The following is a 14,980-nucleotide window of genomic DNA, read 5'->3' on the forward strand; positions in this document are numbered from 1 at the left end:
TTTAGGCTAATATTTGACTAACTGAATAGTCATAGTGACTAATAGAAATTTCCTGTGAGTTAACTATTGTTAAAGACAATTAATCTACTAAATGCTGAACTTTGATGTTGGCGATGACGCCGTAATGAAGGATTGTTATATCGTCTTTGCGCCTTATTTCGCCGGGGCGACAATAAATCAATCTTCCTTTTCCAAAAAGACTCAAATTAAATTATTTTTTGTTTGTTTGTTTGAAATATTACACAAGTAGAAGTGGTTTAAAGCAGTTGAATTTTAAATAGAAAGAATGATAGAAAATTTATTGAACCATATGCACATTCCTCACACTAGTATCTCTGTAGTGAAACTCGAGTCCAAAACATAATACCAGTACAAATGTTGCAGAGTTGATGGAACCTAAATAACCAAACTAAAGCCAAACCTGGGCGGGGAATTTGAGCTTTGCATGCAGGTTTACTGGATCTTCTTTGGAACAGCTGCTTTCTATGTAAGGAATTTTAAGGAATATTGGACAATAACTTTTATGATTAGTTTGACGACCTTCGATATTGTTGACCTGATGCGGCTTAATAGGGAATATTTCTATGAATCTTGACGGGGTTTTTTTTCGTTTCAGTATTTCCATTGTGCCGTTGTTTTCTTCTTAAAGTTGATGTGTTTCCCTCGGGTTTAAATTGTATTAAAAGCATCAATTTACAGCACTTTTTTATTTACAACTTTAAAAGAGAGACGAAAAATATCAGAGGGACATTCAAACTCATAGATCGGCACAAAAACTGACGAGGCAATGGCTCAAAAGGACAATAAACAGACAAATAACAGTAGACAAGAAACAACATAAGAAAATAAAGACTAAGCTGCACAAACCCCAATTAATCTGGGGATTTTAAAAGTTGTTCCCATTTATCATGATTTAAAAATTAATTTCTTAAACTGGTAACGAACTTCCCTATCGGCATAATAATAATAAGTCATTCATTGGGCAGACATAACACAAAGACAATTGCTAGTTTCCACATATGTTTTTTTATTGATCCCATGGACTACTTGCTTAGTAAATTTACATCTATTTCTGTATTTTTTTCATGCATAAAAAAGGATATGTGATGTTTTGTTCATGGAGCCAAAATGTATAATCTAGTACTATACCAATTGTTTTGAATGAATTGGCGCAGAAGTAGAATTGTGCAAATAAGTTGTGGCGCAAATGAGTTGAACTTCATTTTTGGCGCAAAAAGATATCGCCCGACGGAACTACGATTATTGTAAACTAAAGCATGATAGATCAATCCATCACAGTATTGGTCTAATTAAATGTACAATAATATTTCATCTTAAGTAAAATGTTCTCAATTTAATTTGCTTAATTCATATAACGACTTGCACTAAAAACATCGTTATGTGTTGACATTTAGAATACGTACACATGTTACAAGATCTGACAATTCTATAAAATCTGCACGTTAAGAATAAAATAAGATGGAAATCTTATGTTTGACACCAATAACATAATACTTTGACATTTAAACAACTGATCCTATCTTTATTAATTTTACATGCGAATGTTATGCAATAAACAACTCTAAAACAATAATTTCTATAGCATAGGACAAGTATCGTTGTATTTAAATAAAGGCAACAGTAGTATACCGCTGTTCAAAATACATAAATTGATAGAGAAAAAACAAATCGGGGTTAAAAACTAAACCTTAGGGAAACGTATCAAATATAAGAGAACTACGACACAACAGAGACACAACATCAAAATGTAACACACACAGAAACGAACTATAATGTAACAGTGGCCATTTTCCTGACTTTGTACAGTGCATTTTATGAAAAAAATGGTTGGTTGATCCTGGTTTTGTGGCAAACCAAACCTCCCGCTGTAATGGAAGTGTTTACATCTTCGACAATGTCAGTATGTTTGGTTCTATTATAATCATAACTTAAATATTAATTAAATGTCGTCAACTGTAGATTTGCACAGAGGATTTGCAAACAACGTTATCCACATACCTTTACTTTGCAATTTCGACAACTTCTAATATCCTTAACTAATTTTGTATCCGCCCCATAATGAATACTCGTTACATTAAATAACGTATTTGATAACATTATATCATGTATATGTAGTATCACAATTTAAGAGATATCAGTATAGATTATATTTTTCTGATCTAAATTGAGTGCGTCTCACCTATCGATTTTTTTTTTACATTTTAATATTTTCCTTTATGTTTAGAATATATGTTATTTTTTTCTGATCTGAATTGAGTGCGTCTGAACTATCAAATAATTTTTTACATTCAAATATTTTCCTTTATTTATCCATGATGATGAATGAATGAATGTATTGGGGGCTCGTGGGTCTTAATCAAATTTGTTATCTAATAAAAGAATTCGCTATATCTTTATATAAATGAACTTTATCTTATACTTAATAGAAAACTGAAATGAAAGAAAAGGGTCACCGTTCATTTACGCTCACAATCTGCCTTCGAAAAAAGCATACATTTTTGTTAATGTCCTTTTTTTCTGTTGAACTAATAGGAGAAATAGTATCGAAATAAAAAAAGAACTTAATTACAGAAATCGCTTAAATTTTACAATTATTTAAATTATGTACAGCTTATTCGAAAATAACAATAGAAAATATAGCTCACCGATGAGTTAAAAAAGATATTTCAATTTAAATGCCAACAAATGGCATTTTTGTACCCAAAGGGAGATAATTTGGAGCTTTTTCAATGATATAAACATTTTAAAAGTCACCTGAAGCCAACACGAATTGAGCTTTTGGAATGATTTTTGTACATTATTATAAAGTAACAACAAATCAAGATAAGTAATAAAATTTGTAATGAATATACGTATAAAATTAACATTAAAACACTGCAGTTAATGAAGACGCACACTAGATACATATAAGGTTTGTTTTGATCATTTTTACAAATTGTCGATTCTTTTCAATTTTTGGCAAACTTTCAAGTAATACAATACAGTTTAATAAGATAAGAGACAAGTAAAACGGTTATTTAGTCAGGTTTTTAATAACTTTAATCAGATGTCTTATTTCAATGTCATCACTTTAAGCTTTTAAGAGATTTCTTACAAAAAATCCAAACATAATTAGGATCCTAGGAAACTGAGATCACTTCCAAATGTATTAAGAGTTTGTTACACAGTGTGTATAGTTATATGTAGACTGCACTGCTCTGTAATTTTTTCGTCTATTTCCATGACATTGCCAATTTACTGAAGTTAAGAGTTGTGAATGTCACCATTATTTGTTCAACTTCCTTTAACTGTATGATAATTAGAACACTACTTTAATTTTTGATGCCATTACCATTTTTTTTTCTTCATTTTACTGAAACATATGCCATTATGATATTGAGAATTGAAATAAAATGTTTATTCTTATCTCAAAAAATATATTTAACAAGAGGTATCTAAAGAACAATACAGAGGGTCACTAATGAAAGCATTGTTACAAATGTTCATTTGTTTACTGCAACATATGCCATTATGATCTTGATATTAGTAAGGGTTTTGCTCATATCTTAAGAAACATACATTTTTATGTAATCATTATGTTATTTTATAGGTTTGCTACACATTGATGCGTTATAATTCGTTTCTATTTTCGGTTTTACGAGCCAAAAGTTTTTTGAAAAATTCTTAATATAAAAATATACACCAATCAGACAGCGACATCATAAAGAAACAAGAGGTAACTAATACAGACTCGGTGAAAAAATACTACATACAAAACTAAAGATTGAGCAATAAGAACCCCATTTAAACCCTTTGGTGATCTAAGGTAATCTGGAATAATACGTAGATTCTACTCTTGGTAAGAAAAGTTTTAGGTATTTTGAAACCAAAATGTTCCTGTACATTATAATATCATACACAATTTTACTGATTATTTTATGACCACTCAATTTGTTGGTGATTTCGATTTACTATTTCCTCTTAATCCGTAAAGATGAAGGTCGGTCGATGTTTTCGCCCCCTAACAAAATATTACAAAGACATTTGGGCAATTGATAGTTCAATTAAAGTGTTGACAGTAAGTTAACGTAAATTATTTCTCAATCTTTTGTAAAATAAACATAAAACCACGTTTTTGTATTCATTTACACAAAATTGAGGGATAGTAATTTAGTAAAGATATCCATCTTCTATTTTTTACCAACCATAGTTTTTATAAGTTGCAAACCAATGTAAAACCAGACAAGGGGTATTTGCGAAATTATCCGAATTTCTGTTCCAAAACTGTTGGTTTTTTTTCGCAAATAACCCTCCATAACATTATATATCTGTTTCTTGCATATTCATGTGCACAAGGAATATACAACTACAGATTTGTTTTGTGTCATTCTTTCGCAAGAATAATATAAACAACAAACAAACAAATTGAAATTTGAAATTTGGCATTTATTCAACAATATAAACCAACAAACAACCGACATCAACAAACTGCCCAACAAGTTAAAACTTAATGACAATTGGTCACTGAAATGAAACCGACAGTGAATGCATAACAATTTCTAGCTGCTGGGCAGATCCATAACAGCTTAATGAACGATATTTGAATAAATCAATGCCAGTTCAATCATGTTGATGATGACATCCAACGCACTTTCCACATTGAACGGAATATCCTGACGATAGACACTTTTTTTTTATTCCTGAAAATTCCTTGAATATTTAGATTTCATTGGATATGCCGATGAATATTGAAACGTCTGACTTTTTTGATGATACATGGCAATCTTATAGAAACATTCAATACATTTGGATCTGTTCACCATGTAATCTGAAAAATAAACTAAAAACAGCAGCAATTTTGTTTGTTAAAGGGAGGGAGGGTGGGTTGTGCAATCTTGTGGAAAATACTCATGGAATGAAAATTTAGCGGGAGCACGCGTTTATATATGACCAAAGTCCACGAGGCGTTTCAAAGCATATTCTTTCGTATGTTTAAATATATGGTTGTAATTATTTAAATGGCAAAACTTAAATAATGGACTGACGTACATTTGAAACAAAATAAACAACTAAATGTATTTTAATGCAATTAATCAATTGAATTATTAGATCATTAAATTTTAGTAATTACTTTTTAGTACACATAATAGATTTGGATTGAAACTCTCTGTGACGGTACAGATAATTATTATTTTTATTTTTAGGCTGTATTTCATAAACATGTATGTTGATGCATAATTTTTATGTGAATATTATCATAGGATCGCGGAAATTAAACAGTTACTTATACGTGTTAGCTCGCTTTTGTTAAGTAACGTCATTTCCGAAAGTTTTTGGCGGGAAAATGCTTACGCGGGTAAAAAAGGAATATCCAAAATTATACATATCATGGTATTTGAGGCATATTCACCGGTAGTTGTGAAAAACATGGCAAATTCGTAAAATATGAGAAAAAATATGTTAGAATATGCGAAAAATACAATCAATCAAAAGCTGGCATTCTTATTTACTAGTAAGTAGTTTTCAAAGATACCAGGATTATAATTTAGTACGCCGGACGCGCGTTTTGTCTTCATAAGACCAATTAGTGACCCTCGTATCAAAATAGTTATGAAGCGAAACAAGTACAAAGTTAAAGAGCATTGATGATCTAAAATTCTTTATAAATGAAGACGCACACTAGATACATATAAGGTTTGTTTTGATCATTTTTACAAATTGTCGATTCTTTTCAATTGTTGGCAAACGTTGAAGTAATACAATACAGTTTAATAAGATAAGAGACTAGTAAAACGTTTATTTAGTCAGGTTTTCAATAACTTTAATCAGATGTCTTATTTCAATGTCATCACTTTAAGCTTTTAAGAGATTTCAAAAGCTGACATTCTTATTTAAGTAGTTTTCAAAGATACCAGGATCATAATTTAGTACGCCAGACGCGCGTTTTGTCTTCATAAGATTTATTAGTGACGCTCATATCAAAATAGTTATGAAGCCAAACAAGTACAAAGTTGAAGAGCATTGAGGATCTAAAATTCCAAAATGTTTTGCCAAATACGGCTAAGGTAATCTATGCCTTAAGGTGTTCCATGTATATCTGAACTTGTTTTATTGATCTCTTTATTTATCTACTGTTTACTGTTTACCTATTTACATTTTATGTAACAATTTCTTTACTTTGTTATATTTTTATAACACCCCATATGTTGTTGATTAGCTTTCTCACCAAGGATGCTCGGTTGCCATGTTTTGAATTATTAAAAGCTTGATTGTGCCCTCAAACATTAATGATCCCGTTATTAGGTATTTTCAGTTATGATCTTGGCCAGAATATTCGACAACCAAAAATCTTATACCAGATAAAAGAACTAATTAAACAAAAACAACACCAAAATTATCTCAAAACACGGGCAATTGATAGAAATATTTAAAATGTTTAACATAAACTATGAGTTTTTTTCAATTATATGGTTCTTAAATGGTACTGACAAATATGCACAATATCCTTTTCAATCATTTTGTTTTTATAGAAAATATTTGATCTTATTTACCATAATTATATACCAATTTCGGTATATCGATGAATTGTACTAGTAGTTAAAACCGCTGATGATCTAATACATATTTAAAGTATATAAAAAAACATTGTGACTAAAGACAATAAAAGTATAAAACAAATACAGTTGTCAAGGAGTAAAACCACTAGATACTTTAATTTCCATAATGCTTTACCGTATATAATCATAGAAAAATAATGGATGTTGTATTAACTCTTATACAAATCTATACATCGTGTCAAGCAATTAATAAACAAGTGTTTTTTTATAATAATAAAAATTAAAACAGCCGAATGTTGCGTTAGAATGAGTTAATGAATTTGTTAAATATTATTGTTATAACCAATAAAAAGTCTTCCAATCGTCAATATTTTAAAAAGTAACCGTCACCAAAAGAGCTAGAGGAAGAAATGACGGCAACAAAATCAGATGCTAACGACTTCCAAACACGATGAAGTAATAACAGCGCAGGTATTCAAATTTGATATCACTGCAGTTGATACATGTTATACATGTTATACATCAGGAAAAGTTTATGTATGAGACAATACACATTGTAAGACAATACTACGCATATCAAATGAGATGACTGGGTTTTCTCTCTCTATAGATGCATTATTTGAAACTATTACATTTGCAATAACATATAAGTTTTTAAAATACATTTCTGTACAGAAATAGGTAAACATCCACTATATAATGCAGGAGTAGATATGCAGTTTTTATTTTGTGGTAAATTAGAATATTTTACCCTACAAGAGAGAGACCACAGTTACCAAAGTATATTCCAACTCATAAGTCAACAACAAATATACTCATCATAGATACCAGGATCAAAATTTTATATTTACGCCAGACTCGTGTTTCGTCTAAAAAGACTCACCAGTGACGCTCGAATCAAAAGAATGTTTAAAAGGCCAAATAGAGTACAAAGTTGAAGAGCATTGAGGACCAAAAATTCCAAAACGTTTTGCCAAATACAGCGAAGGTAATCTATTTCTGAGGTAGAAAAGCCTTAGTTTTACCAAAAATTCAAAGTTTTGTTAACAATTAATTTATAATTATGAACATATCAATGATAACTAATGTCAACACATTTGATACCCTAGGGAAAATAAATCTCCACCAGCAGTGGAATCGACCCAGTGGTTGCAAATAAACTCATCATAGATACTAGGATCAAAATTTTATATTTACGCCGGACAAAATGAATACTGTATGACAAAGAACGAAAAACGACGAAAAGACAAACCACAGTTCACAACAAACAACATTTACAATAAAGATTGATCAAACACTAGGAGTGGTCTCAGCTGCTCTGGGGGGGGGGGGGGGGGAAGCAGATCCTGCTTTACATCCGTGGTGTTACTCAGTAAATAAAATCAAAAAGTTAAATTTTGTGATCAGCAAAGAGTGGGGCACATTTCGTTCCCATAAGCATGCCGACATTAATGTTTATGTCTGTTTGTTTTATTCACTCCTCGTTACCGATGTAATGGAATTATATGCGACTATCATTCAAGTGAGAGGTTTGGCTGGCTGTAAAACCAGGCTTTATCCACAATTTTCTACATTAGAAAATGCCGTTACTTAGTCATTGTTTTCTATTCTTTAGAAGTAATTGGTCTTTTCGTTTTGTCATTTGACTTTCCGCTTTGAATTTTCCTTGTAGTTCGGTATTTTTGTTAATCTTCGTTTCGTTTCGAGGAGAACACGACGGGAAGTGGTTTTGAAGGAATGCCCTCTATGCACTTCTAAGCCTTTCTTTTCGAATGGGACTAGAACCTCTGTAACAATAGATCAATATATACAGACATATCAAATGCAGTCAATCTAAATCAATTACAATTTTTATAATCTATATTTGACAGTTGTTAAAACTTGTTGGTCAATCTATCATCAATAGTCTACCATTGTATGTATAACGAATCCATTTCAAATTAATTTTCCTTCAGTGGCAGCTCTAAGGAGAAGTTGACGACTGATAGATATTTAAAGACCTAATCACTTGTGTCATTTATAATCTTCAAGTGTTATTCATTTGTTCAAATCTATGTTTTTGTAGATACAAAAATGAGTCTAATTTTTCTAATTGCATATTGTTCTTAGAAATTTGGTATTTGCGCCAGACGCAGGTTTCGTCTACAAAAGACTTAACAGTGACGTTCGAATCAAGTTAGCAAAGCCAAATAAAGTACGAAGTTGAATGCATTTTTGGACCAAAATATCCTAAAATGTGTTGTCATATTTTTTTTCAATTTATTACATAATTTAATACAATACATAATTATACTAGATAAATGAGCTTTCAATTAATTTAAAAAAACAACTTTTTATTAAATAGAGAAATGCCTTGAATCTTTTTTAACTCATTTAACTATTTACATATATTCCAGACGGTTCATACTAATTTGAATATAATTATCTGTATATACATAGTATAGTAACATACAAATATATAACAAATAGGTTCAGAGTTTAAAATTCACAGTAGTTGTTTTAGGAAACATCAAATAGAAATGCGATCTTGTTTTCATTGGCAACTAACAACTTGTTACTTGTTGGTTCGAAATGCATTGCACGCGGATAACTAAGGCCATCAGTAGAGGACAATATTGTCTTGCAACGCTTTCCATCAGGGGTTATGATTAAAACGCTGTTTGTAACCCTACTGACAACAAACACGTTTCCATTGTTGTCTACAGATATACCCTGTGGATATTGCAGATTTTGTGTATCCTTAAATTCCCATTTTAGATTTCCATGGATATCATAGCATGTAACAGAATCGTTGTCTTTATTTGTATAATAGATATTGTCACCATGCACTGCAACAGACGAATAGTGTGGCATACTAAAGCTAACAAGTGCCTTTTCTGATTCACCATTCAATTGAACTTCTATTATTCCTTTACCTAACTTACAGTATACCAGGACAGTTTTATTCAGTGCTATACCATATTGAGTATCCCTAACTTTTATTGTTCTCTTGATTGTTCTGCTGTTAGGGTCAATAATGTGAATAACTTTTGAACCAGCGCCACTTGTAACGGCAATGGAATTTTCTCTTTCAAAATATGCTAAATCAAATGGTGAATCTAGCCGAATTTCAAACTCATGCATACCGTTGCTTTTCAACGCAATTCATTTTCCATTATTATAATTATTATAATCACAGAACATCATCTTGCCATTTGGTAGAATTGCGCAACCTCTAACACCTCCACCAGATTGTAAATCAATTTGCATTTTGTTGCTTAGTTTGATATCATCTATGCATTTGGAATTTAAACTAGGTATCATCATCTGAGCTTCTTTGTTTTTGTTACTGTCAATAACAACTTTGGACGATTTTGAATCAACACTAACGGACCCAAAACAATCAGCCCTGCAAATGTTTTGTACGTCTTTGTTAACCTCCAAAGCCAGTGTTTTTATCTTCATGTCCTCGTTCTTAATGGCAGACTGAATGCATTCTGCTTTATCAGAAACCTCCTTTTCCATGTGCTTTAATGCTAAAAATGTTTGAAGTTCTGATGCATGTTGCCTTGTGTTATTTTGGTTACCTTGGAGGTCAGAAATTCCCTTTTCAATGTCTTCAATCTCACACAACAACAGCTTTATTCTCTTACTTTCATTTTCTTCATTAGCATATAATTCTTTAATTATTTTGTCCTGTATTTTGTCTAAGTGGTCGTTGATCATTTTCCGGGTTTGTTTTATATCACGTTCAATCTTTACTCTTTGATCCAAAAGACATTTTAAATTTTCCGTGCGGTCATTACGAATTCTTCTGACATTTTCCAACATTTGGACCAGCGTTTGCTCTACCTCGAAAAATGCACTCGATGACTTGACATTTTGGACGATGTCATCTATTGCTATCAAATCTTTACACTCATTGTGTGTCTCTATAACACATCGTCTACAACACGGGCAATCATGTTTCTTACAGAATATTTGATATTGTTCTTTGTGTTTTTGACATGTTTGTGTTATTTCTAATACTTTTATTGGAAGCTTCTGGTACTCTGTGACAGGGATGATGCTATGGCTTCGAGATGATTTTGAAGCACCATGGTGCTCTTTACACTCGTCACAAAGTCCCTCGTCACATTCTGAACACCAAACTACTGATGCTTTGTTGATGTTTCGGAAATCGCATACACCACAAACAGTCCAATTACTCGCCATACTACAAAACAAATGGTTCAGAATTTTAAAAATGGGAGACACAGAAGTTTTGCAAGCTTTACAGACAAATGTGAATAAGAAAAAAAATCATTTCAACAACATTACATATCATTATGCACGGCTTGTCATTTTTCGATCGGCTAATGTCACGTCGTTAAAAAACCTAAGGCCTCGTGTAATTCCACCCATTACCCCGGACAACTTCATGCGTGTTTTGTTCATATTCAAGGAATACTCAAAATATGTTATGAGACATTTCCGTTATTGTACCACTATTTCCGATTTATTTGTTTGGATGGTTTCTCTTTAGTCGTCATTTATCGAATATGTAGAGCTAGTGTTACGAACAAAGAACGTGATACATATTTGCCAAATATTGCCTTTTCTTTCAACATAATTATAATAAAACAAAAAAAAAGATTCTTAATTTGATCTATTTCAAAAGCCCAAGTGCTAGGAAACAAAGGATTGTTTTATAAGTGAACATCGTAGGCTCAAAATCCACAATTTGGATGTAAAGTAAGTATTGTCGAAACTGTGTGTTTTTCCGACAATTAATCTTTAGGAAATCTTAAGCTGCAATCTACTATATCTATAATGTAAAATAACCAAAACCAGTTATTATCTGGATCAGGGGTTGCAGCTTAAATGAATTACGCAAAAAATCTGTACAATTTTGATAAAACATTGTTTAAAAACTGAATTTTCATCACCGATAATGAATTCAGCTGTCATTACTTACTTATTTATGGCTGAGGTTATTTGTTGGGTTTTGACCACCCTTATTATTATTTATAAGCTCTTCTTTTCTTTAAGTTTTTGAATTAGAAATATTTTGGGCATCACTAAAACGACAATAACGAGCAAAATGAGCATCTTCAAGATAAATAAGGACCGCATATCAGTCTATGGAAGAAGCGAATCGATGTAAACGTTTCTTATATCAACGAGCGATGTTGTCTCATATCAACGAGTTGCATTGTGGGAAATTTCAGACGAATGTTAGCATTTGTACGAAGATAGGCAGATTCCTCGGTATAAAGTAATGATTCTTTTCTTAAAACAGGGTGCCATTTAACACGACATACGTCTGCTGTATAATTTCCTTGAATTATTTTATATAATAACAGTCAAGGTGTATTTATACGAGAAATTGAATTGTTGAATGAATGAAACATAAATGCACGATTTATCATTTATAGCTGTACACATTCAATAAATATCATATAGCAAATCCAGTGGAACGCAACTGAGATGAATTCAATTGGTTGCTAAGCCAAAATCACCTATAAGTCAAAGATACTGCTATATTTTATTATATCAATGCGATGTTTGTTTTATATAATTAGTTATCAAAGGTACCAGGATTATAATTTAGTACGCCAGACGCGCGTTTCGTCTACATAAGACTCATCAGGGAGTCATAATAGGGATGTGTTTTTAATATCAAAAATTTATGAATGCGATACTTTTCTAATATAACTGCTATAGTCTTCTAATATGAAATGAATACGATAACACGTCACAATGCATTTCAAGAAAACTGCAAATATAATTCACAAACTTAGTTCATGACCGGTTTAGTGTTTGAGGATCAATATCACTAAAATTTAGTACCTATAACAAAATTAACGCTTACATGAACTTATTATTTCGAAAATGTTATATTATATAAATTAATTATAATATATAACAAAAAACCATAGTATTCTGATTTGTATCACTATACAATGTAATAGTTATTACGACGAGGTTGAATTGCCTGTCAATAATAATTTTGATACTTAGTCATTTTATTATGACATTGTTTATAAATTAAACCCTTATTTGATTAGTTTTGCTTTAAAACAAAAATTAAGAAATTTGAAAGATGTTACCAAAAATAATTTGAATTTCAGCAATGGTCATAAAACTGCTTATTTACATGCAATACTACTGAGAAGTAAAATCACAAAAATAATGAATTCCGAGGAATATTCAAAACAGAAAGTCCTTTATCAAATGGCAACACCAAAATTTAATGATAAAACACACCAAACGAAAGGACAATAACTGTCATAATTCTGAGTTGGTACTGGCATTTTCAAATTTTGAAAATGGTGGATTGAACCTGGTTTTAGAGTGCTTAACCTCTCACGTGTATTACAGTCTCGTCAAATTCTGTTATATTAACAATGATGCTTGAACAAAACAGACATAATAGGTACTGTGATCTTCACATATATGTTATGATGGTATGATACTAAACCCCTAACGGGAGGGACTGTACTTGATATGCATATGATGAAGACATAATCTTTCAATCAGTGTAATTTAAGTCTGGAGCTGGCATGTCAGTTAACAATTAGTAGTTTGTTGTTATTTATGTATTATTGTCATTTGTTTAGTTATTTTTGCTACATCTTCTGACATCTGATTCGAACTTCTCTTGAACTGAATTTTAATGTGCGTATTGCTATGCGTTTTCTTTTCTACATTGGCTAGAGGTATAGGGGAGGGTTGAGATCTCATAAATATGGTGTTCATTACCACTGAACAAATATGCATATTTATTTAGGGGTCAGCTGAAAGACGCCTCTCTCCCACCCTATTTGGAATTTACTGACCTTATATATACCGTATTAGGTCACTAGCACACTATGTAACGAATTTATCTTACCGACTATCTTAACGTGTGTATTGTTATGTATATAAGAAAAATGAAGCACATCAAATTTTACACAGACATTAAATTTCGCTTTTAACTAACTTCTGAATGCATATTTAGACTCAATTGTTGTTTAAGAAAGTTTTAAAGTTCGTATTTTTTTTTATTTTTCGGTGCCTAAAAACAATATTTTCCGCATGGAATGTCTGCATAGTTACAATTGATATAAGACAATATCTTACCTCCTATACATTTCTAGGAATGTGATCTGTTAAAAGCGTCCTCGTGGAGACCGTGTATTTTTGATATTAGGCTAGAAGGGAGGCGGGGCTTATCTCATACACGGTTTGTAGTCGTGTTACGTCCCTTTATGTTCCATATAGGGTAGTAGGGAGGCAGGGCTATTTTTTATACACGGTTAGCAGTGGTGTTACGTTCCTTTATAAAAAACAAAACGGTACTGAGAAAAAAACGTTAAGGTTTCAACAGACGAATAAATTGATGATTCAGATTGAAATAAAATTCATAAAACACATCTAAACCAAACAAGTTGTTATTGTTGGTATCTAGTTCTGTTTTTTGTAAGATCAATGGAAGTAGTTTCTTAATGCTAACAGTATTGAAGACTTGTTCATTTTGATAGGTCTACATTTCGCACGTTGAGTTGGTCGGTAAGATAAATTCGTTACATAGTGTGCTAGTGACCTAATACGGTATATATTGGGTCAGTAAATTCCATATGGGGATTCGAGCTCCGATCCCACCCCATATGGAATTTACTGACCCCATATGTATCGTATTAGGTCACTAGCACACTATGTAACTAATACTATCACTGTGAGATATAAAAAACGTTTTTTATCGATTCGCTTCTTCCATAGACTGCATATTTTATTGCTAAAACTAGATAGATAACTCGGCTAATGAACTGCTAGACCAGAAATCTCTATAACGATACTCATTTTTTTTTTATGTTTAATAAGATATGGAATTTTAACATATCTAGCCTCGTTCACCACAAAAGAGGTCGAAATGCGCATCTGTACAGCGCAAGTAGTACTGTTGAATGTCAAAAAAGATTTTATTTTGTATAAATAGACCATTAGATTATCTATGTCAAATATGTAGTAATGAAACCCGATAAAAAAACGCCTTAAAATTGCAGGATCCATTTATTATTAGTTTATCAAGACTGTTGTAGCAACTCTACTAAATCTGAAGTTAAAAATATTATCAAACAATGTCAAATAAATCTTGTTTGTGTATAAACAATATAAATATATCTATGAATTGTCATAAATCAGTTTTTTTATTCTTTATTAAAAGTTCAGGTTAAACAAGTTCTGGATTGATCGATTTTTTAAAATAAATAGATCAAAACAACATGTTTTACACTTCAGAGTCTGGATATGGCAACGAATTATAAATTGATGGGCGAAATAATGAAATAAAGAAAATATGGCTAAAAAAATAAAAATGACGACCATAAAGCACCTGTTTTCTAGAATCTCATTCTAAAGAGGTCACAATGACATTTTTTTAAAGTTCCCTAATCTGACTGCCTCTAACATTTATAATTATA

The 14,980-nt window shown here is 31.4% G+C and overlaps 2 protein-coding genes across 2 annotated transcripts; both read right to left on the reverse strand.

The window, feature by feature from the left end:
- Positions 1 to 9,056: 9,056 nt before the first annotated feature.
- On the reverse strand, positions 9,057 to 9,680 carry LOC139497468 (uncharacterized). The gene has a single exon (XM_071285695.1). It carries the CDS (start codon positions 9,678 to 9,680, stop codon positions 9,057 to 9,059), a length of 624 nt encoding a protein of 207 aa, XP_071141796.1.
- Positions 9,681 to 9,701: 21 nt separating this feature from the next.
- On the reverse strand, positions 9,702 to 10,751 carry LOC139497469 (uncharacterized). The gene has a single exon (XM_071285696.1). The coding sequence runs from the start codon at positions 10,749 to 10,751 to the stop codon at positions 9,702 to 9,704; it is 1,050 nt and encodes a 349-aa protein (XP_071141797.1).
- Between the last annotated feature and the right edge of the window lie 4,229 nt (positions 10,752 to 14,980).

This window comes from Mytilus edulis, chromosome 12 (assembly GCF_963676685.1).
Source record: "Mytilus edulis chromosome 12, xbMytEdul2.2, whole genome shotgun sequence".
In the NCBI taxonomy this organism is placed as follows: domain Eukaryota; kingdom Metazoa; phylum Mollusca; class Bivalvia; order Mytilida; family Mytilidae; genus Mytilus; species Mytilus edulis.